Raw genomic sequence first — 27,485 nt, 5'->3', positions numbered from 1 at the left:
GGCTGAGGTAGAAGGAAAGGTAAATAAAGTTAACTTTCTTTTAAACCTAAATCTCACTAACAAGGACGCTTGATAGCAGGAATGTGACATTCCACCAGGAGACTCCCAATTGTCTTTATGTTAGTGCCTCATTAGAGGGAAAGCAGCCTTGGCTTGATAGTAACCAGGACTTCAATGTCCTGACAGTCTTCTTTACCCCAATAGCCCTTCTGGACACCCCTTTGTCCTCACCTACCCAACTCCTGTGTATATAACCAGCCACTCCTCACATGCCCGGCGCAGCATCTCCGTCTGCCCACGGGTCCTGTCCCCGTGCTCTAATAAACCACATTTTTGCACCAAAGACATCTTAAGAATTCTTTCTTAGCCGTCGGCTCCGAACCTCACCCCACCGAACCTCACCTAGGTTCAAGAACTTCATCAGGCAGAAAAACAAAGGGTACAGAAACAACAGTGGGAAAAAAAGAAATGATCTGTCATTTCCAGAGTGCTTTCTGTGTCCACGGAAAACGTTAATTCTCTGTGAATATTGGCTTCTTACCCCCAATCTGTTTCTGCCAAGAAAGATACACTGTAAGTCTAGCAGATATGGAAACACTGGCCTAGCATTCCTGGAGGACTGGGGACTGTTTTAAATAACAAAAAGTGACAAAGACCAGAACTAAGGTAAAGATTAAATGAGGTTGTAAGGGCCTGTTAGCCAGAGGGAGCCATTTCCTTGTAAACTTGGATTGACCCTGCCCCTCCCAGAGGAACTTACTTGCAAACCCCAGATTTGGGGGGGGGGGGGGCTTGCTCCTCCCCCATCTGATTTTAGTAGTATTATTTAAAGGAAACCCCTAATTCTTTTGCAAAAATACAATCTAACCACTACCTGTATCTGCCAGCTCACTCACCACTTCTCCCTCTACCAGCCATCCTGCACTGTACTCACTCCCCAAAATACCATTTCTGCCTTTATTCTTTAATGAACTACCATGTTCAAAGGGGCATGAAGAACTCAGACTTGTTTCATACGATTGTCCTTAGCAAAGACAGATCTAGGCACAGTACCACCCACAATAAGGAGGTAGTAGGCATGATGAGGGAGCCTACTGTCCCTTTCTCCTGCCTCTCCCCCAGCTTGTGATCTCTTTTTTTTCTCTCAAATAAATAAATAAATCTTTAAAAAATAACAATAACAATTGTTGGAGGGCTGCCTGGGTGGCCCAGTCAGTTAAGTGTCTGCCTCTTGGTTTCGGCTCAGGTCATGATCTCAGGGTGGTGAGATCAGGCTCTGTGCTCAGCATGGAGTCTGGTTGAGATTCTCTCTCCCTCTCCCTCTGCCCCTCCTACTCACGCTCGCTCTCTCTCTTTCTCAAATAAATGAATAAAGCTTTAAAATTAAAAAAAAAATTGTAATTGTTGGATAGCGTTGCCTGGGTGCCTCAGGCTGAGTCAATTGAGCATCCGACTCTTGGTTTTGGCTCAGGTCATGATCTCAGGGCTGTGGGGTCGAGCCCCGCATCGGCTCCCCACATCAGGTTCCACACTTGGTGCTGAGTCTGCTTGAGATTCTCCTCCCTCTGCCCCCCTCCCCGCTCACTTGCTGTCTCTCACCCCATCTCTCGCAAATGAATGAATGAATGAATAAATAAATAAATAAATAAATAAATGTTGGGTATAATTTGCTAATATTTTATTTATTAATTTTACACTTATGTTCATAGAGATTGAACAAAAATATTCCTGGACTAGAGGTTTCTACCCGGACAGAGCTCCCTATCTGAGAAGGAGTTACAGAGCTCCCTGATAACAACTATTCACCTTCCTGCAGATCAGTAGGACCCCCTGTGACTTATTATGATTCACCCAGGAATATCTATAGACTTAGACATTGCTGTGCTTTTTAGATACTGGACCTCTGGGGCGCCTGGGTGGCTCAGTGGGTTAAAGCCTCTGCCTTCGGCTCAGGTCATGATCCCAGAGTCCTGGGATCAAGCCCCGCATCGGGCTCTCTGCTCGGCGGGGAGCCTGCTTCCTCCTCTCTCTCTGCCTGCCTCTCTGTCTACTTGTGATCTCTGTCAAATAAATAAATAAAAATTTAAAAAAATTAATTTTTTCTGAGAGACCTCAGAAGAAACCAAGGGCAAATGTCAGTCTGGTTGGGAAACTGTATAGGAGAAAGAATGGCCATCTTGGCATCCGGGGGCTCTCAGCATCTCTTGTCCCATTTTGCTGCTAACAGAGCTCAGTTCTAAAACCCTATCAGTGCTATCTTCTGAGCCATGATAGCAGCTGACATCTGTCAAGTATTTTGCTCTAACAGGTAGTACACTAGGCACATATCTCATTCAAGCCTCACAACAACCTTATGGACTAGACAGATGGTAGTATATATCCATTTATAGACGAGGAATCCCAGAGAAGTTAAGTAAGGTCACAGAGCCCGGACGTGCTAGAGGCGAGATTCTTATCCAGTACAGTCAGCCTCCAAATCCCAAGACTTTGACCCTGAGGATAGGAGAACCCCGATCAGGACAAGCTGGATTTGGACCCAAAGGAAGCTTACTGAGCGGCCCAGATGGCCTGGCGCTTATAAGCATAACCAGTCAAGGGGGGCCAGGAAATGAAGTTGCAATGCCACACGGTTCATTCCTGAAAGAACCCCCACCAGACTGTGCAATTCTGTTGCAATTCATTCTGTTGGAAAACTAAGGTAATTAATTTCAGCCTTTCCTTCTCGACTGTGGGCCCATCTCTGGCTCAATGCCAGACAACTTTCTGTTTAGTTTCCGCAGACTCCGTTTTTCCAATCCTCCCCACCCTTGGTGTGGTTCTACATTTGACGGGTCTCCCATCTTGTTCGGGAAGAGTGGATCGAAGTGGCAGGGACGGAAGGCTAGGGAGGGGAAAGAGGAATGGAGCTGAGGTCTTAAAAAATCTTGGATTAATCCATGCCCCGCGGCCGAGAGTCTGGGAGCAAAGGGGCAGAGCGCAGAGCCACTCCGCCCGCCCGAACGCCCCGCCCCCACCAGGCCCCGCCCTCACCGGGCCCCGCCTCCTGCCCGCCCCGCGGCGCATTGTGGGATCTGTCCGCGGGCCTGGCAGCGGAGGACACGGTTCGCGGAAATGGGCTTCCAGCCGGTGAGACCCTTGCTCGCTGCCCTGCACCAGGGGACTTCGCCCCGTCTGGTTCTGGGAACTCCGCTCCGGACCAGGGGCTCTCGCCGCCAACCCCGACCTGTAGGGCGCTGCACCTACCCAGGATGCCGGGGTCCCGGTACCGCACAGTCGGGCTCGGGACCCTGCTGAGGTTACCCTTCTGGCCCTGACAGGCTCCCGCGCTGGAGCTCGGGATCGCTATCCCTAGGGCGGCTGGTCGTACGGGGCAGTCATCACCCACTCCCCGGCTCTTCCCCAGCATGATGGTCACGCTGCCTCCTCTACCCACAGAGCCCAGTCCTGCTGGCCTCCCTGGGGGTGGGGCTGCTGACTCTGCTGGGCCTGGCTCTGGGCTCCTACTTGGTTCGGAGGTCCCGCCGGCCAAAGGTCACTCTCTTGGATCCCAATGAGAAGTACCTGCTGCGACTTCTAGACAAGACGGTAAGTTGTGAAGGAAGGAACCTGGGTAGAGGGGGGACCATCCACTGTGGTTGGGATGCCCCAGGGGACTTCGCAGCGCCAGACCTGCCTGGTGAAACTTGTGTGTCATGCATCCCCTCCAGACTGTGAGCCACAACACCAAGAGATTCCGCTTTGCCCTGCCCACCGCCCACCACATTCTGGGGCTGCCTGTGGGTAAGGAAAGTGTGGAGTGGGCTCCTTTCCCTGGTATCCTAACAGGGTAATTCCCGTTCCCCACCCAATTCTGCATCCATCAGGTACCACTGACCCTTGGACCACTGCAGGGTGTGGCTTCTGTGCCCTCAGACATCCTTCACATACCAGTTCTTCCTCCTCCCTGCAGGATTTGTTTATACCTCCCCTTGAGCAAACACTAATTTTTTTCTCACTGCCCAGACCCTCAGTTCACCTGCCCTTCCTGGCAGTAAGTGATGAGTTTCTCCAATGGGGGGCTTATGAGGGATACAATTGGTGGCCCAAAGGGTCACCTCATGCCTGGTAGCTCATTGGAACCATGCTAGGAAGCAAGACATCCTTATTCTCTCAAAACTCCTTAAGTATTTCGAAAGATAACAGGAATGCCGCTCATCTACAAGCAGCCTTTATGTAGCTCCCCACGTGGTCCCCAGGCAAACATGTCTACCTCTCTGCGCGGATCGATGGCAGCCTGGTCATCAGGCCATACACTCCTGTCACCAGTGACGAGGACCAAGGCTACGTGGATCTTGTCATCAAGGTAAGGGGGTGGGAAGGAGCCCCAGGAGCTCCTTATCCTTCTCTCTCTGGCATTTGTAAACTTTCAGGAGTTGTTTGATAGCAGGAGACATGTGTCCTTTGGGCATATGATGAAAGTATGTGGACTGGGGAAGATAGCACGTGCGTAATTCCTGCCCCAGCTTCAGGGAGGATCCTCCAGCGGGCGGCTCAGAAGTCAGTGACATTCCAAATAAAATATGTTCCATCCTCTTTTACCAGGTCTACATGAAAGGTGTGCACCCCAAATTTCCGGAGGGAGGGAAGATGTCTCAGTACCTGAATAGCCTGAAAATTGGGGATGTGGTGGAATTTCGAGGGCCAAGCGGGTTGCTCACTTACACTGGAAAAGGTAATGGCCTCTCTCCTCCCTAAGCCTGTCTCCTCCTTCTCCAGTGCCCATAGTCCTCTTGGCACTGTGTGGCTGTGCGCATGCGTATATGTGCGCCCATGGGGAAGGCCCAGAGCCGCCCTTCCTTTAAACACAGCACTGATAGGATAGGCATATTTCTCAGCTCCATTTGCCCCAGGGATCGGTTCCCTAGCCACTCGAATTCACCAGCCATGACTGCTGTGGAGATGCCTAAAGCAAACCCATGTCTCTGTTTTCCGCCCTCAAGAGATTCACTTCTCCTGCTAAGCAGTTCAGATAGCTGAAGATAGCTTTTTTTCATCCCTGCCCATGGGAACAGCTGTGTGCACTAGCAAGCCTCCAGAGCTGCTCTGTGCCACTTGGGAAAACAGATTACCACCTGGCCCCATGCCTGTCGCCCTCACCAGGGAGTGACCCTCTGCCAGAAGCAGCTAATGACTCACTGTGTGGCCCTAAATTGACTGAGACTTAATAATATGGGACAGATAGTCCTGGCCCCATTGTCCCTCAAGTATATTATTGTCAGGGCTGCTCAGATCAAACCTCCACCCACCCAAGCTGCGGGATCCAATTTCGTAGCAGCTGCTAAACTGGCCTGCGACATGTTTTCAGTTCTGTGTTTGTTTTCTTATTTCCCGGTATTGACTTTTTTCTTCTACCCTCTCTTCACTTAACTTTTCAGGGAATTTTAGCATTCAGCCAAACAAAAAGTCTCCACCGGAATCCCAAGTGGTGAAGAAACTGGGGATGATTGCCGGCGGAACAGGTATCTGTCACTTGAGGGGCCGTTCTCTCCCTCCATTGTTAATTGTTGCCATAACACCCAGGTGACTCTTAGAAGGTTTGGTAATCATAGCCAAGATGTTAATCAGGGGGTTCCTGGCAATGCCTAGAACTCCCCAGTATGAGAAAAACAAAAGCATAATCAGGTAGAAAGCAAAGAATAATAATAATAATTAACAAATAGAATGAGAAATAAATCGTGTGGGCTCTCCCAAGACCTCCAGTTGAATGAATCTAATAATCTTTAGGTGAGAATGGAGAAGCAGCTAGAAATAGGGTAGTCAAGAAGGAAGAAAATGAACAAACACTGGATATTTCTCAATATTAGACATGATGCCAGTCACCTTATATGTGTATCTATGAAGTAAGTACCAGTCTTCCCCGCTTACAGTTGAGAACAGTGGAGGTTCAGAGAGATCAAATGGTCTCCACAGGGCTAAATAATAATGGGCAAGGGCAGGATTAGTATCTAGCTCTGTCCAGTTCCAAAGCAAATGCTCTCTACCCACAAGCCCGGTGTTCCCGAAACTTCATCATTGAATCAGTAGGTACTCATAGTTATCTGTGACATTTGAGTCTAGCCTCTAATAGATTTTCAGAGGAAGAATCTGAGATGGGTTCCTTAGTAGGATTTTAACAGTATAATCTTATGTGAATAGTGAGCATGACCACAGTTCACCTACCGGGTACAAAGTTGAGTGTGGGGTCAAGGGCATGTCTGCCCCGGAATGTCAGTGCTGCAGGACACACAGCAAGACAGAGGATTCAGGTACTAAAGGAAGATGGAACGGAGTGGTGAAGGAGTAGAATGAAAATGAAAGGTTGATCAGCTAAGGTGTGGGGACGGGGGAGGGGCTGCGGCCATCTCATCTCATCATGGGCTGTCTGTCGGCAGGAATCACCCCCATGCTACAGCTGATCCGGGCCATCCTGAAAGACCCTGATGATCCAACCCAATGCTGTCTGCTTTTTGCTAACCAGGTTGGTTTACTTTTGTCAGGCCTCAGTCTTCTAAGTTGTGGTAGAGGCTGAGAGGTGACCCGGGCAGGCACAGCCAGTCCAGTGCCAATTGTGGCCTCTACCCAAGGACCCCCCCTTCAAGGCAGAGGACCCTCTCCTGCCACAAGGAGGACAAAGCACTGAGCCAAACTCCTTCCCTGGACCCCAAGGGAAAATGAAAAGAAAATGTACAAAGAACCTAGTTCTAAGTGTAGAAAGCTGCTTCTTGAATTTCCTTTGTTAAATATTCCATTTTTATTCCTGTGTAAGTGAGGACTACTCCCCTCTCCTTCCCCACATGCTACCTCTCTAAACGCCTTGCTTCTTCCTTAGAACTTCAGCTTTTTGTTTTCATCCTGGTTGGAAAGTTGTTATAGCAAAGAACTTCTTTCACACACGCCTAAGGAGGTTCCTAAAGTCTTGGCTTCCCCTTTCAGACTGAAAAGGACATAATCTTGCGGGAGGACCTGGAGGAGCTGCAGGCCCGATATTCCAATCGCTTTAAGCTGTGGTTTACCCTGGATCACCCCCCAGAAGGTACCTGCCCCATTTCTGGACATCCCCCTGGGGATTTCAGTTAAACCAACCCTGCCTGACATCACCAAACTCCCAAGTGTGAGGGCACAGACTTAGTGCCTCTGCTGAGCCCTCTCCTTCTGGTTCCTGTTTCCGGGGGGTAGTGGCAGGGTTGGCTGTGAACCTGAAGCAGGCTCGGTATACCCACTGAGCTACTGCTACAACTTGATCCCTTCTCAAGAGGCTTTACGCAGGACTCACCCCTCCCCACCCTATGGCCCCCGACCCCCTTGCCAGCCTGAGTCTGTAGTGTCTGCCCTCCTCTTGCCTTTGTATTTCAGGTTGGGCCTACAGCAAGGGCTTTGTGACGGCAGACATGATCCAGGAGCATCTGCCCGCCCCAGGTGACGATGTGCTACTGCTGCTCTGTGGGCCACCCCCGATGGTGCAGCTGGCCTGCCATCCCAACCTGGACAAACTGGGCTACTCCCAAAAGATGCGATTCACCTACTGAGCATCCTGCTCTCCATGGTGCTGTTTCCCTGGTCCCTGCAGTTGTCCTCAGTCAGTACTCAAATGCTCTAAGTCCCAGATTGCTTTCCTGACAGTATCAGCCTTCTTGTCTTACTCTGCAGCAGAAATCTGGATGCTACCTGCAGGGACAACATCCTTGTAGCCATGGAGGAGGGCCAGGGCTGAGTAGTTCCCTGGAAGGCCCCCCAGATCTCCCTGTGATAGAAGGTCCAGGTCAGGCCCACAGAGCAATTTCTTCCACGGGTAAGAAAGAAGGAAGCATGTGCATTCATCCCAAGACTAGCTAGTTCCTTGATAGCATCACACTGGGTGTCTGTGATGAAAGGAACAATCTGTGTCATGGGTTTTACTTAATATTTGGTGCTGAACCCAAGCAGATTCTGCACGTGTGAGTGCAAATTGAGCGGCCTTACACAGTCTCATAGCGATTGCAGGAAAGGAGGAAATGATTTCTTTAGACCTCAGAAAAGGGAATCTGAAATAATGTATGTGTGTGTCTGTCTCTCCCTGCCCCTGCCCAGGCCCAGGCTGGAAGGAGATGGCTACCCACAGTCTAATCAGCCGCTTGTGGCAGAAACCTCTGGCTATGCAAATAAATGGGGCTCAGGCCCCTGTGTTATACCTAAAGGGTTGTTGTGTTTGGGGTCCTTGTTTTTAAGGCTTTTCATGCCTGGGAATCCTGGGAGGAAGCCTTTCCCAGCACAGAATTTCTCCCTTCCAGGCCTTCCAGAGAACCTTTGAGCGGTAGAGCCATGTGCTGAAATCTGACCGGCCACCAACTCAGGCTTAACAAACAGGTGCCGCAGCAGAGCTAGAAGCTTGGCTTCTCCCTGGAGGCTTTTATGGGTGGGGGAGGAGAACACAAGTCAGAGGGGATGCTTTCTGAACCCAGATATGATCACAGTGGTCCATTGGTTTGGCCACTCTTTCCCTGCCTTCTCTTGGCCCACCCTTCCCCTTCCTTCACCATACTTCTATCTTAGGGTACCTGGCAAGCAAACTAAAGTATCGTCTTTCTATTTGGAAAAGACACTTTCTCCTTTAAATAGTAACCTGATATCACCATCCTCAGACAGACTTGTTGGTGCCTGGAGAGAGTTGGCCTACCCCAGGCCCATCTGTCCTGACTGCCCTTCTCCCAGGGTTGGACCCAGGCAGCTTCCTCAGATCTTCTTTGTTAGTCCCAGTGGGACAGAACAGTGAATCAATCCCAGGAGGAAGGTCAACATTGCTTCTCTGCATGGAATATGTGTTGCTTTCCCTGGGGCCCCAGGAGAAAGGCTTGTGGGACCCACAGAATTCACCCCTCCATAAAGTGGAGTCATCAGTGAATGCTGTTACTAGTATGCCATCAAACATTTCATGATCAACTAGAATGTGTAGGTCCCTGTGCCCCATGAGACACACTTGTTTACCTCACCTCCAAAAACAAAGATCTTGCATTGATTGTTAGGCTCAAATAGTGAAGCAGCCCAACAAAGAGAATTTCCCACACAAGAGCTCACCATTCCTTGTCTTATATGGGTTTCCGCCTCATTCACTCAACATAGAAACATTTATTAAGGACCTGCCACCAGCCAAGCAGTGTGCTAGTTCCTGAGGATACAATTCTGACCAAGGTTGGTCTTAGACCCCCAAAGAACTCAGTCTAGAGTAAGAGAGACAAGTGATAAACAATTATAACACAGTGTGCAGTGTGATTAACAGTATAGTAGAGATACAAGATGCAGATGGGAAGGGTTGGGAAAAGACTCGGAGTAGGAGAGAGAACTAACATTTTTTTAAAGGTTTTATTTATTCATTTAACAGAGAGGGAGAGTACAAGCAGGGAGAGCAGCAGACAGAGTGGGAGGGAGAAGCAGGCTCTCTGCTGAGCCAGGAGCCGGATGTGGGACTCTATCCCAGGACCCTGAGAGCACGACCTGAGCCAAAGGCAGCTGCTTAACAAACTGAGCCACCCAGGCGTCCCAAGAACTAACATTTTTGAGTTAGCCATTTAATACATGCTGTGGTAAATACTCATCTGTATAATTTAATCCTTGTGATAATCCTGTGAGTCTAAGATTAAGTTTTTGCCAAAGGTCATACAGTTGGTCGGTCAGTGGCTGGCAGAGCCAGAATGTGCACCTGGCATTGTCTCAGTCCAAAGCCAAACCCAGGACTGGGTATTGTAAATTGCTTTGGTCTTTCAGCAGAGAATGGGAGGAAGGGCAATCCGGCAGAAGGATCAACATTTGCAAAAGCCTAGAGAAATGAAAGAAAAGTCCGTATTTGGAGAACTAGAAATTCATCGAGGCCCAAATGCCAGAGGGAAAGTAGAGCAAGATGAATCCTGAGAGTAGGTGAGAGCCAGCTGATAGAGGCCTTTGTAATGTCACACTAAAGAAGCTTAGAGCTCAGATGCCTGGGTGGCTCAGTGGGTTAAGCCTCTCCCTTCAGCTCTGGTCCTGATCTCAGGGTTCTGGGATCGAGCACCGCTCAGCAGGGAGTCTCTGCTTCCTCCTCTCTCTCTGCTTGCCTCTCTGCCCACTTTTGATCTCTGTCTGTCAAACAAATAAATAATTTAAAAAATGAAATTTAAAACTCAATTCTGTGGACAATGGAAGTTTCTAAGGGTTTTATACAGTGAGCAACTCATAATAGCTAACTTTTATGAAGCATTTGCCAGCCATCACACTAAGAACCTGCATAAATTATCATTTAATCTTGACAAAGATTCAGTGAGCTAGTGCTTTTTTAAAAGATTTTATGACTATTATTTTTTACATTTTTATTTTTTATTATTTTTAATAATACCATTTTATTTATAAATAATAAATGCAATATTTTAATAAATACATATTTATTATTTTTAAATAATAAATATACTCTCTATACCCAACATGGGGCTCAAACTCACAACTCAGAGATCAAGAGTCATGTGCTCCATGACTGAGCCAGCCAGGTGCCCCTGAAACACCACTATTTTATTCGCATTTTTCAGATGAGATCATTCTCTTGATCAGTAATGTACTCAAGATCATAGGCTGGCCAGGGTCAGAAACTTGGTTCTATGTGACTCCTGAGTCTCTTTTAACCAGCACCAAAAGAATTAATCCCAGTGCCCTGAGCCATCCATGTAAGAATATAATAAACTGCCTTCTCTCTCAGCATGTAGGATAGCACTAGCTATATACCATCCTTGGGAGAATTGAGAAAATTGTCAGTTCCTCAAAGTTTCTGTGTTCTGTGATTCATATAAGGGCTGCACCACCCAATTGTCTCCCAGACAAGCACTCTGGGACCACCCTTCTGGCTGCGATATGGGAGCAGGGAGCTGGAGCAGAGAGTTCTCAAGCAGGACTAGTTAGAAAACAGCCCCGCTGTTTGTGAAAAGAAGTAACAGGAGTCAAAACTTAAAAGTCTAGCCCAGTGCCTTGCACACGATAGGCACTTCAAGAAACATTCGGGGAGGGGAGAAAGGGACGGTGAGAATGAAGAAGGAACTAAGTGTTGTAGAGATAAAAAACACTGGCGTTGGTAATAGATGAAGTAGAGAGAATTTCCCAATTTAGAAGACAAGGTGCATGGTAGGGAATTCGGCATTCCTTCGCTGGGTTCCGTCTAAATCCCTGAAATTCCTTCCCATCACGCGCTGGAGTTGGTAACTCGGGGGTATGATCCTCGCAGGGTCTGGAGAGGCGGAGTTTACCGCTGGAACAGAGCGAAGGGGCGGGGCCTGCCGCGGGGAAATTGCGCCTCGAGGGTGGTGCCTGCCGCGGAGGGGGCGGGACCGAGCCAGAGGGGGCGGCACTCTGCGCTCGGGAGGCGTGGCCTAGGGGACGGGGCCAGTGATTGGGACTGCGGGAGGAATGCCTGGCAGTAGAGGAGGGAGCGCCTGAGAGGAGGTGACGCGGCCGCGGAGGTGACGCTGTGTGGTCGCGCGCCCCTTCCGGCGCGAGGAGGGCGCTGAAGATCCGGGGCCCCTCGGCCGCAGGCCGCCTCCAGCGCCGCGGGATGTAGCGCGGGGGACCGCGGCCCCCAGCAGAGCCCGCCCGCCGGCCGTAAGTTCCCCCGGGGCTGCCACGGCGAGCGGGTGGGCGAGGATAGGCCGCAGCACTGGGACCCCCGGGAGCCTCGACGCAGACCTGAGGCGGGGACAGCCCGTGGGGCTCACCCGCCCAGACAAGCGAGGGTCTCGAGTTCCCCCACCCCGGAGCCTGCAGCTCCTCCCGGCTGCTCAGCGGTCGGGGTTGTAAACATTTCCGGCCCCTCCCACTGCGCGCCGCCTCCGGGGCGGCATCCACCGCTAAGGGCGGGTGGGCTGCTCGTTCTCGGCTTAACCCCCCGGCTGCCAACAGTCCTGGTGAGTGCTGAGTTTTCCCAGCCCTGGCACGGGGATCGTATCGGGACCGGCTAGGCCAGAGCTAAGCCGGGTCCCAAGGCCGCTGCGCGAGGCAAGTGGGGAATGGGGGTGTGGGCCTGGGTCGCAGAAGCGCCTCTCTCAGCCTTTGGTGACAGAGGCAGCCCCAAGGGTCCTCCATCACAAGTCTTTGGCAGATCAGACTGTGACAGTGTGCCCACCTCGACGGGGTGGGAGGCGGGGGGAGAAAGTGAGATTAGTGGACGATTTACCTTTATTTAAGGTAATCCCAAAAGCTGGAACGTGAGCAAAATCGAAACTGTTTGGGAGAAAAACGGAATTTTATTCCGTCAGAAATTTCACATTGATGTGTACTATCTTACGTGTGAGATTTTGGGTCTTCAAGCCTTTGGCTTTTAAGAAAATAAAATAGATAAATGCTTCCCCTCAGTTTCTGGTACTTCTCAGGCTACTGGGAAACTGAGGCGGCGAATTTCAGTTTCTACAATTTCAGGTGCCGGGAGAAATAGGAGGCCTACATACTACTTTCCCAGATTAACCATACTATTTCCCCCAAGTATTTAGAAGACTGGCGAGAAAACAGCAGGGAATATTTAGGCTGCTGATGTTAATTAAGTTAACACCATAATGGCTGGTTCTTTTCTAATGTGAAGTCCTAGTGGGGTTGTTCACTGCCTTTCTCTCTTGATAGGGGCTGGGTCACCTGTTAGGGTGCAACTGTTGTTGCTGATATTTTAGAGCATCTGTACAGCACCAGGAATGTAGACGGGAGCTGCTAAGTAGACTGCCCTGTCAGGGTAGCCATTTCCAGCTTGCAGCCACTAAATTTATTTCCGGAGTAACTTCTATGTTCCCCTATAGCAGTTGGTACTTGGGGAATCAATTTTCTGAAAAACTGTGGTATGTGAGGGTCCCTCTTTGGGTAGACCGCCACAAAACCATACCTGATTGTGGAATAGAATATGAAAGCCGTCTGTTCTCAGTGGCCAAGAAATTACATGATTCCCAAGGGATTTAAAAATAAATGACCACTTTGCCTGCAAGTAGGAAAGCATCACTAGTCTCACCATTGCTAATGGATAAAGGATTCCCCCTTAAGTAGGCTTTTAGGCTGTCTTCAGTTTCTTAAAGTCTGGCCTCATTTTATCTGTGGAAGAGTCCCTTATGGAAAAGTGGATTATTCACTGCCCTGGGGACTGTGTTCTCTCAAGCCTGCCTTGGTTCATGCTATGTACATTTCTAGAATGGGCGCTACTTCCACCTTACCTATCAAGATACTTCCTTAAAATCTTCCACAAAACCTTTCCTGGTCATTCCAACTAAAATTGAGCTTTTTTTTTTTTTTTTTTTAAGATTTTATTTAGTTATTTGACAGACAGAGATCACAAGCAGGCAGAGAAGCAGGCAGAGAGAGAGGAGGAAGCAGGCTCCCTGCTGAGCAGAGAGCCCGATGCGGGGCTCGATCCCAGGACCCTGAGATCATGACCTGAGCTGAAGGCAGAGGCCTTAACCCACTGAGCCACCCAGGCGCCCCCCAACTAAAATTGAGCTTTTTTTCTGAATTCCTCCAGCACTTAATGGCATTTAGCTCTGTAGTGATGTTAGTAGAAGAAAGTTATTGCCCCCCTCTTAAAATAGAGGCCAGCAACCATGTCATACTGCTAATTCTTTGCCTTATCTCTGTAGCCACAATGCCACGTACACTGCAAACAATCAGTAGGTATTGTCAGATGGATGAAGAATAGAATTTGTGTTTCTTTCTAGGCCAGTTAAGTTTCTTCTCTATTTCCCTAGGAAATTTCCTTTGACCCCTGTAATATAAAGCCAAACTGAACTCTTTTTTTTTTTTTTTTAAGATTCTGTTTATTTGACAGAGACACAGGGAGAGAGGGAACACAAGCAAGGGGAAGTGGGAGAGGGAGAACAGGCTTCCGGTTGAGCAAGGAGCCAGAAGCGGGGCTCAATCCCAGGACCCCAGGATCGTGACCTGAGCCAAAGGCAGACACTTAACGACTAAGCCACCCAGGCGCCCCAAAGTGAACTCTTCAGCACTCTTACTATAGGGGCACCTAGGTGGCTCATTTGGTTAAGCAGCTGCCTTTGGCTTATGTCATGATCTCGGGTTGTGTTTGGCTCAGGTTATGATTTCAGGGTCCCGGGATAGAACCCTGCAGCTGGGAGACTGTGTCTCCCTCTGCCCCTCCCCCTGCTCCTGCTTCTCCCTCTGCCTCTCTCCCTACTCATGCGTGCTCTCTCTCTCAAATAAATAAATAAAATCTTAAAAAAAAAAAAAAAAAAAACCTTGCTGTATTATCCTGCCCCATCTACGTGTGATTGCACTGGTGAACTAAACAGTCATGTTCAAACCCAGAAGCTTTATTAATTATGGTGTTGCTATTGTTTTTTTCTGGTACTGGTACTTATCAAAGTCATTACATTTTGTCCTTGACGTCCATTTGTCTCTAATATCACCCACCAAACTTTGTTCCTCTCACCATTCTCAAAGTTAATTCCCTTTTCCTGCTCAGTAATGTTGGGGGCGTGATTCCTGCTCAGTAATGTTGGGGGCGTGATTAGTGTTTATAAAGTTTGTAACTATCTTCAATGGAAGTGATCCTTGAAAGTGCCCTGTAGGCAAACCAGTTCCAACTGATTGGCTTTTAGGCGTGCACCTAGATGGGGTTTCTGAGGTGCACAGTGTAACGTGACCGCTCTGATGTAGAACTATACTGACTGTATGTCTAAAAGCCAAATATTAAAAACAGGGACTGGCATGAAACTCCATCGTCAGCCTGGGTATTTTCTTTAATTTTTAATTTTTTAAAAATATGTGGGGATGGGGTCATGGCATTTGAAAAGCTTATCTGTCTGGTGGTGCCTGGGTGGCTCAGTCATTAAGCATCTGCCTTCAGCTCGGGTCATGATTCGAGGGTCCTGGGATCGAGCCCCGCATCGAGCTCCCTGCTCAGCAGGAAGCCTGCTCCTCCCTCTCCCACTCCCCCTGCTTGTGTTCCCTCTCTCGCTGTCTCTCTCTGTCAAATAAGTAAATAAAATATTTAAAAAAATATATTTTCTTTCTGTAGGATCGAAAAGTCTTCTGTTGGGGTAGCTGGAAGAAAGCTACAAGGGAGGTTAGAGTGTGATTTTCCACTTCAGACACTACGTCTATGACACTTAGCATCCAGTGAGAATGCTAAGGCCCGCTGCTGCAGTTTGGTAATTTTCAAACATGGGTCTTCGCCTTTACTCATTTTCCCCTAGCAGTGCTATGAAGCCATGTCCCCTAACAGAGCAGATGTAATGAAGATGGCCGCGTTCTTTGACTTTACTGCTAAACTAATCTTGCTTTGGAATGATAGAGTCAGGCAGGCATAGTTAGAGCCTACCCATGCCTACGCACAGAATCTCTGAGTCCAGAAACCCCGGCTTAAAAATTTGCAGAAGAAGCTTGATGCCTTTGACCCCACGGAAGGAGTGTGCTTGGAAAACTTAGGAACTGGTTCTCAGAATAAATGTCTCCAGAAACTGTGAGGGAAGTAAACTGTCTGGCTAACTGGCTGGTGATTAAGAATCAGTTCTTTCCTCAAGTGTGGCAGAGGATTATCTTATTTATAGGAGCACAAACACCTCCCTGCCTCCACAGCTCTTTTCTTTTAAGATCATAGATTTATCCAGTTAGAAAGCTTAGTGGTAAAGATTTTTATTAGCTTGAATTGAAGAAATCCCATCAAAAATGCACTCAGTGGAGTTTGGCCCAGTTATAATTTGTTACACTGGGTGTGGTGAGTTTGAGGGGAAATGTATTTCCTCTAAAATACTAAGGATATAGAAAGGTGGCAGAAAGTTGAAGTATGTTTGGCTCTCCTGAGCGATCCCAGAATTGGTCTTAACACCATACGGGTTTATGCTGGTTTTATAGAATGCAGACAAAAAGGCTTGCTTGTAATAATTCCCAGGTGTTTGTGACTGGTCACCCTGTCAGAAGTTATATTTCCAGGTCCCAGTATTATTTGCTCTTCTCTCTTGCCGGACCTCCGATCCCTATCTCTCCCTTTCCTGTCTCTGTGTTGCTACAGTTTAGAAGACCAAACTGGACAATAGACTTTGCTCACTATGATGACATGATTTCCATTGACCTCCATTGCATGTACTTTACATGATGCATGATGCCATATCTTGTATGCTGAGTCATAGCTGGTGGCTGATTTGTGAGTTCATTGGGATGTCTGTTAGGTGTAGTGACCGGGCCTAGAAGTCAATGCTGAGGGGAGGTGTAGGAGTTAGGGATAGAGGAGCTGGCGGGCATCAGAAGAATTAACAGACAGTGATTTGGACTGAAAGGGAAAAGACATGATGGCCAAGAGAAAGAGATCATCATTGAGGGCATAAAAACTTTGCAGATCAAATGAGGAAATCAGTAAGAATACCAAGCTGGATTCTGCATTGGATCTCTGACCCTAACTGCCCAACTTACACTTTGACTCTGTCAGTCTCATTGCCACTAGTGAAATAGTGACACAGCATTCGAAATAATTGAATTTAGTATGGGACCATTCTAGGTTATGAGTTCTCCCCCCCACCCCGGCTGCGCTCCTGGGACTGTGAAATTATATCACTGACTCTGTACGTATTACAAGTGACGTCATGCCGTCCTTTGATGACACTTGTTCAGCTGTGTATTTTGCACAGTACCTTAGAACGCCTTAGGGTACTAATGCTAAATGTATTTGTTAAATACTCGTGAATATTTCAGCTTACTCTGGGGGAAAAGAGAAAGCCCCATAAGCATAAGAAAAAGTACATAAACCCTTAGTTGGTGACAAGAAGCTAATAAGTCATATGCTTGCTGACTAGAATGCTGGGTTCTGACCAAAATCAAGGAGACATAGCACAGAACCTGAGTTGTTGTTTTTTTGTGTGTTTTTTTTTCTTCTGCCCTGGCAGCAGTGTTCTAGGCTAAGTGTATGCTCCCAATTCAGGCTTGTCCGAAGTGCGGAAAGCTTTTCTTTGTTTCTCTAGTATAAATTATTTCTTAGTAAAGTTGTTAATTCAGTAGTACTTCACTCTAAGGAAATTTGTTTTGTGGTCAACCCGTTGAAAAAGATTTCCCAGTGTTTCTTATGGGGATTGCCTATTTCCTGAGGTTTTCAGGGGCCTCCAGTTGCCTGTTCTCCTTAGGCTCAGTTGTTGGCTTTGACTGTGGGCTGGCATCTGTCTTGTCAGAATCTCGCCCATTTGAAGGAAGAAGAACTGTCCATGTGTCGACACCGTGTAAAAGTCTATTGTGCAGTGAGTTACTGTTTGCTCTTGAACCAGATTTGCCTGTTGCTTTCAGATGTGCTTGTGAGTTGAGCGTAGCATGACTTTTGAAACTTAAGGACTGCCCTCATCTGACTACTTGTATCCAATCATAATCCCTGAGAAGGAACTGTAATTAGTCTTGGATAAAAAGAGAACTGGTATGAGCTATCAAATATGTTTATGTAGTGAACAGCAGTGGGAGTGTCTGTCTCATGAGCAGTCATGGTTACTGCCTATTTTAAAAGGTTTGGGTTCCCTAAGCTTCCATTTCCTCTCTGGTAATGCAGCACACTCCCTGTGCAGGTGCTGCTTGACCTCTCTGCATTGCCCTGTGTTCATTGGGTTCAGATAGCCAGTGCATAAAAATGCTAATATTCTGGTCATTAGTGTTACTATGAGTAATAAACTCCTTTCTTTTGGGTGGAGGGCTAGTAATATACAAAATGGTGAATATCTTCGGACACTTTTCCTCTCTTTTCAATATTATTTTCATCTCCCTGAGACCTGATTGAAAGACCACTGCCTGAAGTCCAGCTCAGGAAAACCTCAAGTAGTAGAAGTTTTTCCTAGAAAACTGACTTCTAGGTTTCTCTGGTTTTCCTTAAGGATTTGTGTACTTGTCTCTAGTTTCTGAAAAACTAATTTGAGTGGGGCTTAGATTATGAGCTACGGTGTTTGTGACAAGCACTTGCTGAGCTGGTTGTTTGGTATGTGTTTGGCAAAGGGCAAGGCTGGGGCTGCCTCCTTGTCTTCAACTTCCTGGTCCCAGGTAAGTTATTGCTTGCTTTAAGGAGAGATTATGATGAAAGCTTGTTATCCACGTGTTGAACCCAGGCTATTATCCTACTACAGAATTAGTAGACATAGTGGAGAAATTAACCACTGAACATCTGGCTCACAATCAGGTTCCTTCTGCATGTGATGCATACTTGGCAGAGCATTTGTAGAAAAAGCCCACCCGAGTTCAGTTGGCATTTGATTTGTTTCAAGCTTGGGTGGTCTTGAAATACAGTTGACCCTTGAACAACACAGAGGTTAGGGGCAGTGATCCCCACACAGTTGAAAATCCTCGGATAACTTTGGACTTCCCAGAAGTTAACTCCTAACAACATACTGTTAACCAGAAGTCTTACCAATAACATAAACAGTTGATGAACACATATTTTGTATGTTACATGTATTACATTCTGTATTCTTACAATAAAGCTAGAAAAAAGAAACTTATTAAGAAAATCCTAAGGAAGAGAAAATATATTTACAGTACTGAACATATATGTCTTGAAGAAAATCTGCATATAGGTGGACCCTCGCAGTTCAAGCCTGTGTTGTTGAAGGGTCAGCTGCAATTACAGCTGGGGCCTGGCCTCCTATTTTTGCTCTTCATTCTCAGAGCCAAGCCTTTCTTGAGCAGAATAGCTTTGGGAATGGTAGGTTAGACTCTTCTCATTAAATGGGCTCCACACCTGTGGCAGGGGGTGGTTGAGGGTGAGTCACTTGTTTTCTGTGGTGACAGTTTGGTACAATAACCACAGATCCTTTGAAGACAACCAATCAGATATTATATTTTCAGCCTTATCTGTAAGATTAGTGAAGTTCTGGGGCACTGTGTGGCTCAGTGGGTTAAAGCCTCTGCCTTCAGCTCAGGTCATGATCCCAGGGTCTTGGGATCAAGCCCCGCATTGGGCTCTCCGCTCAGCGGGGAGCCTGCTTCCCCACCCCCCTCTCTCTGCCTGCCTCTCTGCCTACTTGTGATCTCTGTCAAATAAATAAACAAAAATAAAAAAAAAAAAAAGATTAGTGAAGTTTTGAGTCAAGACTAACATTGAAGAGGGAGAGCAAAGAATAATTTTAATTTAGCAATCACCTAGACTTCAGAATTGGAGATAGGGTGTCAGCTGATTAGCTGTGTCTTATTCAGGGTTGACTCGTGGTCATGAAAGTGGAAGAGGAATCAATTGCCAATACCCTTCTTGTTTGTGTTTGCTTTCAGTGTTCACCATCACAGGGAGATCTCTGCCCCCTGGGGCTGAGAGACCCCAACCTTTCCCCAAGCTGAAGCTGCAGGGTTTTGGGGTACCAGCCAGATGTCTTCTCACAGAGGATCTGTGGTGGCACAGAGCAATGGAGCTCCGGCCAGTAACAGGGAAACGGACACGGTGGAGCTGGCTGAACTGGGACCCCTGCTAGAAGAGAAGGGCAAACGGGTAATTGCCAACCCAACCAAAGTAAGTTGTCTTCCCAGGAGTCATTGCCTTGATCAGAACTTCTCATTAGGCCTGTGTCAGTATCCATTTTTCTAAGATCTCACCTCTTTCCCCAAAGGAGGAACCATAGCACCCTGGGAATATCTCTATCCCAGGCTTATCATACTACATTACATGTATCTTACTTATTTGTATCCTTTTCCCACAGTAAGCTTTTGCAAGTTCACTCATCTTTATAACCCCAGGACTTAACACAAGGCCTGAAGTCCAGTAAGTAATTAGTAAATTCCTGTGAATGAATGAAGCATCAGTTAGGATTAGGTTTGGCTTCATATAACAGACAAAAACCCCTGTAGTCTTGACAAGATGGTGTGTCTCATGTAAAAGAATTTTAGACGTAATCCATCCCAGGCTGATAACAGAGGCTCCACTCCAGTCAGGCCCTGTCTTGCTCCCCTCCTCCATTGTCAGTGTTACCCATCACACTCCCCTACAAGCCACCAGAAAAGAGGAAGGCGAAAGAGAAGAAGGGCCCACCCTTTCTGGAAATACCTCACAACCCTTCCACTTACATCCCATAGGCTGGAACTTCATTACACAGTTATATTCGGCTGCAGTGGAATATAGGCAAAGTAGTCTCTTCTTTGGGCCTGAGTAAAATTACAGGAACATTGCCACCTGAGTAAAACCAAGGACTTTGTTACTGAGGAAGAGAGAGAGAGAATGGATATTGGGGTAGGCAAGCAGAAATCTATACCACAAAATTTAAGAGGGACCATTTGTTTCCCAGGGACCATCAACGGGAGAGAGAAAGAGAAGGAGCCAAACCGCCCGGCTCTTCATCTCCATGGTTTAGAGCCTTGGGACTGAGAGAAAAGTCTCTCTCCTTGAAAGGGAAGTGCTCTCCCGTGTGCACACTTTGTGTCAAGGCTCCTTGGGGTATAGGACTCAGTGCTGCTACTTTCTACAAAACCAGTCTGGAGGCCCTGAGACCCTTGGGAGCTGCAAGGAAGACAAAGTTACAGTCACGATATAATCCCCAGAGTCTGTGAACTGGGAACTATAAACAGATTTAAATTCTTAAGGGAATCTCTGAGACTCTGTCTCTTCCATAGTTTCGAGAATTTAGTGGTCTAGAATAGAGAGATATTTGGGAAATTGGGGACAGTTGAGAACCACTGTCTGAGAGGAGGAGGGGCCTCCAAACTTAACATTTAGGACTGGCGTGGCAGTCCCGTATCCCTTTCACGTCAGCCCCCATCCGTCTACCTCCTGGGTGCTGAATCGAGCGCTCACTCCAGCACTTGCAAAGTATTAACAAGCCTGAGCTACCGTGTTATAAACTCATTAACTATCATGCTTTTGGAGAAAAAGGCCGTAAGGTCCTATGTGTAGGAGTGTGGCCAGGCAGGAAGTGTTGAGTTTGGGTTTCTCTGGATCTTTCTGATCTGGACTAGCAGAGATTATGAGACGGCCCTTAGGATTGGTTTTTGCATATTTTTCATCCCTGTAGGCTGAAGAAGAGCAAGCATGCCCGGTACCCCAGGAAGAGGAGGAGGAGGTGCGGGTACTGACGCTTCCCCTGCAGGCCCACCATGCCATGGAGAAGATGGAGGAGTTTGTGTATAAGGTACAGCCCAGTAGCTTCTGTCCTGGAACAAGGGCAGTGGGCTTCCCCGGGATGCTCCCAGCTGGCATCCACGCATTGGACTGAAGAACTTTTACTCCCTCTTGTGGGTTTGTCTTTACTTAGGGTGAAGGATATCAAGGGGAAGGGTAGCTACATTTTTACTACCTACTGTGTTAGGCAGTGCTCAGAATATATTCTAAAACAGAAGTTCTTAGCTTTTTTTTTTTTCTTTCTTTTTTGCTATGGATCCCTTTGGCAATTGTTAGAATTTTCTAATTTTTAAAAATTCCAAAATTTTAATGTGGGCTCCTTTTATGCACACATTAGATATGCATTAATGACAAGTGATAATGTATTTTATTAAAATTTATACTTCTAAGCAGTGAAGAGTAACAATATTTTGAGATCTGCAAAACTAGTGTATGAAATTCTCTCCCATTTCCATGGGTGACAGTCACAGGTTCTAGCACTACTGTGCTTTTGGTCACATTTATAATTGAAAGGAGTGTTAGATTCCAGGTAGAGGTGAGTGAAAATGAAAGATCATTTTTTTTTTCCATCTGGGTTTCCACCCCTCCCTGGATTCTATCCATTGTCTGTGCGTCCTGGGTTAAGAACCCCTGCTCTATAAAGACATAGTCCCAACCTAGGAAGGACTTAGAATCTACTGGGGGGAGAGGATTGAGCAGGGGGCAAATAGAATCTTCTGGATTAGAGGGGCAAAGGAGGGATAAAATGTATGTTTTTGAAACCGTTATATGTAATTTCTATTTCTTTGTTTTCATTCACTATTTTTACTTAATTGTACTTATTTAATTTCAAGTAGCTTAAAGAAGGTCCTGCCGTATTTTTTTTCAAGATTGAGATACATTTATCTAAAGCATATCCAGATAAACTAACATGACGCAAGAACAAAGGCATTAGCAAAAATTGGTCAAGATATACAGTACTGTGATGGGCTCGTTCGTACTGTGTCTTGGATATCTGCAAGTCCAGGCTGAGTTCCTTGTCCTTGTGGAAACTACCATTCTTTAGGGCCCTTCTTAGAGTGTATATATTCCAGGTCTGGGAAGGACGCTGGAGGGTCATCCCATATGACGTACTCCCTGATTGGCTGAAGGACAATGACTACTTGCTACATGGCCATAGACCACCTATGCCCTCCTTCCGGGCTTGCTTCAAGAGCATTTTCCGCATCCATACAGAAACTGGCAACATCTGGACCCATCTGCTTGGTGAGTGATTGGGGCGGGGAAGAAATCCAATGTTTCGGTCTCCTTAAATGCCAAAGGAGGGATTATATAGCCTTTGTCCAGGGGAAGGAAAAGAACAAAGTTGTTCTGACTGATCAGTGATCCTTGATCACTGATCTTTGAGACTAGAAAAGGAAGGCCTAGAACCAGGAGAAGAAATTGGAACTAGATGTTCTTTTGGGATTCCTGGCAGAACTGTCCGTGGAGGCAGTCGCTTCTATCTCATGAATTCCCACTGTGCAAACAAAATGCCAACATTTCAAAAAGTGCTGTTTTAGTCTGAGTTTCTATGACTGGTGCCATTTTCTCCTGAAATTTTAGACCACAGTTCTGAACTCTTTTGTTTTAGTGCTGATTTAACACCATCAAGGTGCATGTACTGTCTTAGGCTTTTTTTTTTTCTTTTCCCTCCTCTAGGTTTTGTGCTGTTTCTCTTTTTGGGAATCTTGACCATGCTCAGACCAAATATGTACTTCATGGCCCCTCTACAGGAGAAGGTGGTTTTTGGAATGTTCTTTTTGGGTGCAGTGCTCTGCCTCAGTTTCTCCTGGCTCTTTCACACCGTTTATTGTCATTCAGAGAAAGTCTCTCGGACTTTTTCCAAGTGAGTTGAAAGAACGTCAGTACAGAAAGACCACACACTATTGTCACGTCTTGTGATATGAGCTGACTGGGTGCTGAAAGGTCCAGTCACTCCTAAAGGTTCCCTGATGTCGCAGAGGAAGGGCTTTCTATTTTGTGGGTATAATTGGATGGTGAAGTTCTTCTCTTAAATCCTTCATGAAAAAATACACTACAGCCTCCTCAACAGATGGATTTTACCTGTATGGTACTATCGCTTGTGAAATTTGGGGTACCAGTGGGCTGCTCTTTGAGCCCAAGTACTCAGTACTATCTGACCTTCCCGTTGGCCTGAGCCACAGCAGGGCATGATAAGGTATTCCTGCTTCATGCTGCTAATGCTTCTCCCCACTCGTCCAACTGGCCTTATCTTTGCTGCCCACGCACTGCTGGAAGCCCCAGATGTCCATCCTCTAATGCTTTTTAGATTCTCCAACTCCGTGCCTGGAATTCTGTTTATTTGCTTGTTGTGGTGGTGGTTGTTGTTGGTTTTGGCGGTGGCAGCGGCGGGTTATTTTGGCTTTCCCATAACACCATTAACAGGAATACATTTTCATCATTAAAAAAGTCAACTAAATCACAACAGTACGTCTTAGGAGTACTCCCAATTCACGGGTTTTGTTTGAGGAACTCAAGTGATCAGAACTGAAGAACATTCAGAGCCCTTCGTGAATGGGAAGCTGGGTATGAGCTAGTGCAGAACTCCTAAACTGAAGTCTCCACTAGGGGGAGATTTGGCTGCTCACAACTAAGGGACGGGATGAAGTCCTGGGATCCCAGATTCTTAGAAACTTTTCCATTGCAAAATAGACGCGCTTGACCTGGTGGGTTTTTCATCCAGGATGCAGGATAGACTGTATGGGAAATGAGGGGAGGCTGAGTGGAGCTGTTGAAATCTGGGAGCAGGTGAACAGAAAGAACAAATTCAACAAGCCATGGGATTTCTTCATTTCTCCCACTGATTGATTTCATGTTTATGGCTCTTTTTTTAGACTGGATTATTCAGGGATTGCTCTACTGATTATGGGGAGCTTTGTCCCCTGGCTCTATTACTCCTTCTACTGCTCCCCACAGCCACGGCTCATCTACCTCTCCATCGTCTGTGTCCTGGGCATTTCTGCCATCATCGTGGCACAGTGGGACCGGTTTGCCACTCCTAAGCACCGGCAGACAAGAGCAGGTGGGTAGGAAGACATAGAGGTAAACTTCATTTATATTTGGCTCTTGAGTCTAATAGGCCTAACCCTGGACCCTAAGGTTTGCAGTTGGGGGACCCCATCCAAGCCCTGATTTGTGTTTAGAACTCGGAAAGCACCAGGAATTTTCAAAGTTCAGTTCTCCCCCGTGTTTCATAGTATTTGAGTGGCATGTTGGCAGGACAGATAACTACCAAGCCGGTCAATTCGCTGTAAGTATAGAAGTGATTGCTCTCAAATTTGGTTTGAGAAAGTTAAAAAATATACAGAGCCATTTTAGTGACCTGACTCCTAGGCAAGGGAATGGAAGGCTTGGTTTGGTGAATTATTAAAAAAAACAAAAAAACAAAAACACACACACACACACACACACACACACACCTTGCGCATAAACACTGGTCACAACTATTGTAACAGCTACAAACATAAACATCTTTGTCTTGTCTCATCTGGACTCTCCTTTTAAGCTTCATTTTTGCAGCAGCACATTAGTTACTAGTTTTCAGGCCCTTTGGACTTCTTAATATGTGCTGTGTCTTAAACCTTCAGTTAAAAGAATTAAATATTCATGAGGCACCAGCTGTGTGCCAGCATTGTGCTTTAACGAGGGCATCTAAAAAATACAAAAATGCGGAAGGTCAGCCCTGCCCTCCAGTTAAGTGTAGGGTAGTGATGTTGAGACAAATACCCATTCTTCCCTTCCTCTTACCTGACTTGTGTGTCCCTGAGCCTTGACAACTTCTGATCTGGGTATGTCTGTCTACTCAGGAGAGGTCAGAGTCCCGTTGCTTAATTTTTTTATGAACTTAATGGAAAAGCTGCCCAGCTTCTCTCTGACTTGGAAGCCACCCACCTGAAGCCTTGCCATTTAGGTTCTGTATCCAAGTCAGCCATGAGAGGTGTTTGACATAGGCTTTTGGCCAAGCCTTCACATTTCTTAACAAATAATTAAGAATGTCGGATGTTTGTTCTCGGTGCTCCTTAAAAGGTAATAGCTAGATTAGCACGGACACAGACAGCCTTCTTCCCATTCTGGATGTTGAAGAAATGTCTGCTGTCTGTTATCCGCCATGTGGTGGAGTTTCCTAAACATGTCCTGTTCACCAGAAAATAGCTGATTGTGACAATAAACATCTGAATTGTAGAGTAAGACAGTGGTGCTTAGTGGTGGTATTCTGTGGTGGCTATTTCCTTGACAATCTTATGTCTGCTTTGTTCAGGAGTGTTCCTGGGACTTGGCTTGAGTGGTGTTGTGCCCACCATGCACTTTACTATCGCTGAGGGCTTTGTCAAGGCCACCACAGTGGGCCAGATGGGCTGGTTCTTCCTCATGGCTGTGATGTACATCACCGGAGCCGGCCTTTATGCTGCGCGAATTCCTGAACGTTTCTTTCCTGGGAAATTTGACATATGGGTAAGAAGGGACTCTTCCAGCGGGGCCTATGATGTGAGTGACCAGCCAAAGTTAAAGGTCTGAGTACAAGGCGGTAAGAAACATAGGGACCGCGTAGTGTAGCGTTTCGGGGTACCTGTATATACACAGGGAGAAATGGCAGGGGAATAACCAGTATTAACATTTTGATGTATCTCTCACAAGATTTATAAAAAAATTTTCTACAACAAATACATCACTTTTATGATGTAAAAAGACTTTTAAGGAGATACTAGAAGAGGCAAATGCCTGCTACTTACTACTGATCTCCCCTTGCCACTGTCCTAAAGGCCCTTCTCTTGTCATTCCTACAGTTCCAGTCTCATCAGATTTTCCATGTCCTGGTGGTGGCCGCAGCCTTTGTCCACTTCTACGGGGTCTCCAACCTTCAAGAATTCCGTTACGGCCTAGAGGGCGGCTGTACTGACGACTCCCTTCTCTGAGCCTTCCTACCTGAGGGGTGGAGGAGGAACTTCCCAAGTGCTTTTAAAAATAACTTCTTTGTTGACATGAGAGGAAGAGTCTGAGTTGTCTGTTTCTAGAAGAAACCTCTTAGAGAATTCAGTACCAACCAAGCTTCAGCCCACTTTCACACCCACTGGGCAATACTTTCCATTTCCCTAGCTGAGGAAGACGGGGATGGCCCAATTTAGCCATGCCCGTCTTCAGCAGCTCCCCCTTGTTGGCAAGGCAACTACCGTCCCCTCACAGAGACAGTACTTTGAAGCTCATGTTGAGATTTTACCCCTCCTCCAACCATTTTGGGAAAAAATGATGGACTGGGACTCTTCAGAAATTCTCTTTCTGGAGGAAAATATCCCTCCCTTACCCCCATCCTTACTTTGTAACCTGGCTTATAACAGGCCATCCATTTTTGTAGCACACTTTTCAAAAACAGTTAGAACCTGGTCCCATCTTTCTCGGGCCTGGATCTGCTTTTACAGCAGGAAAAACAAAGCCACCAACTTTTACATAGCCCGGCTAATCATGGAAGTGTGTCCAGGCTTCAAGTAACTTGACTTTTAATTTTTTTTTTTTTCTTGGCAGAGTAATGTAAAATTAAAATGGGGAAAGATATTTAATATTTAATACTAAGCTTTAAAAAGAAACCTGCTATCATTGCTATGTATCTTGATGCAAAGACTATGATGATAATAAAAGAAAGTACAGAAGACACTCGGCATTCGAAGATTTAACATGTGTGGTCTCAACTATTTGTACACAACTCCAAAGGATTAAAACCAGTAACGTAGTTTCAGATTCTGCTGAGATACAAACTTGAATCATAGTCATTGATTGACAGGCTGGCATATGCAGGCCGATGAATGAGCCTAATTGAATTCCTAGCATATGCTTCTCAATACAGCTTTATTTTTCTCTACTTACCACACAGACCTTGTGCTAGAGAGTTTGGTTTGCTGTAGTAGTATTAATTAGAAGATTCTCGAAGGTGTTGGGACTATATCCCTGTGATCAAATCTCTACTGCATATTACTTAAGAGTTTCATTGTTCTAAAGCTGCCTTGCTTGAGGATGTCTCATCAAGAGGTTATTCCATGCTTTTCTGGGCTTTTGTGAATTGCGCTCAACTTGATTTGTCTTCATTAGGCGGCATACGGTCTGCAGTTGTCACTGACTGTACGCAGTTACATAGGAATCTTCTTGAGTTACAAAGTTGGGTTCACTTCAAAGGTCACATTTGTACAACTGGGAGAACAAATGGTTCTTTTTAAAAAAGAATCCAATTAGGCCAACACATAGGAAAAGTTTCTCAACCTCAAGTAGTAATCAGGGAAATGTAAATTAAAACCAAAGTGATAAAAAAATTTCAGTCCTGGCAGATTGGCACAAATTGAAGGTCTTATTGAGTGTTGGTATAGATGTGGAGCAGACCGGATGCTGTTGGTGGAGGTGCACATTG

At 46.4% G+C, this 27,485-nt stretch overlaps 2 protein-coding genes across 4 annotated transcripts; both read left to right on the top strand.

The window, feature by feature from the left end:
* Positions 1-3,062: 3,062 nt before the first annotated feature.
* On the top strand, positions 3,063-8,255 carry LOC111151019 (NADH-cytochrome b5 reductase 1). Of its 2 annotated transcripts, XM_022508721.1 has the most exons (10): positions 3,063-3,126; positions 3,436-3,585; positions 3,708-3,780; positions 4,236-4,342; positions 4,582-4,711; positions 5,415-5,498; positions 6,411-6,496; positions 6,952-7,051; positions 7,372-7,434; positions 8,086-8,255. In XM_022508721.1, the coding sequence occupies exons 1-10, from the start codon at positions 3,112-3,114 to the stop codon at positions 8,220-8,222; spliced, it is 945 nt and encodes a 314-aa protein (XP_022364429.1). In that variant the 5' UTR covers positions 3,063-3,111; the 3' UTR covers positions 8,223-8,255. The 2 variants fall into 2 exon arrangements, with proteins under 2 accessions (XP_022364429.1, XP_022364430.1); XM_022508722.1 differs by having other exon boundaries at positions 7,372-8,191.
* A 3,202-nt stretch (positions 8,256-11,457) lies between these two features.
* Positions 11,458-26,757, top strand: LOC111151073 (adiponectin receptor 1). Of its 2 annotated transcripts, none has more exons than XM_022508818.1 (8): positions 11,458-11,607; positions 19,219-19,453; positions 20,946-21,062; positions 22,126-22,297; positions 22,733-22,919; positions 23,929-24,116; positions 25,353-25,546; positions 25,879-26,757. In XM_022508818.1, the coding sequence occupies exons 2-8, from the start codon at positions 19,313-19,315 to the stop codon at positions 26,005-26,007; spliced, it is 1,128 nt and encodes a 375-aa protein (XP_022364526.1). In that variant the 5' UTR covers positions 11,458-11,607; positions 19,219-19,312; the 3' UTR covers positions 26,008-26,757. The 2 variants fall into 2 exon arrangements, with proteins under 2 accessions (XP_022364526.1, XP_022364527.1); XM_022508819.1 differs by lacking the exon at positions 11,458-11,607 and adding an exon at positions 11,788-11,909 and having other exon boundaries at positions 25,879-26,568.
* The last annotated feature ends 728 nt before the right edge of the window (positions 26,758-27,485 follow it).

The sequence above is a fragment of the Enhydra lutris genome, unplaced genomic scaffold (genome assembly GCF_002288905.1).
Source record: "Enhydra lutris kenyoni isolate GAN:26980312 unplaced genomic scaffold, ASM228890v2 scaffoldscaffold25, whole genome shotgun sequence".
Taxonomy (NCBI): domain Eukaryota; kingdom Metazoa; phylum Chordata; class Mammalia; order Carnivora; family Mustelidae; genus Enhydra; species Enhydra lutris.
The sequence above is the reverse complement of the archived record's forward strand: the minus strand, read 5'-3'. Positions and strand labels throughout refer to the sequence as shown.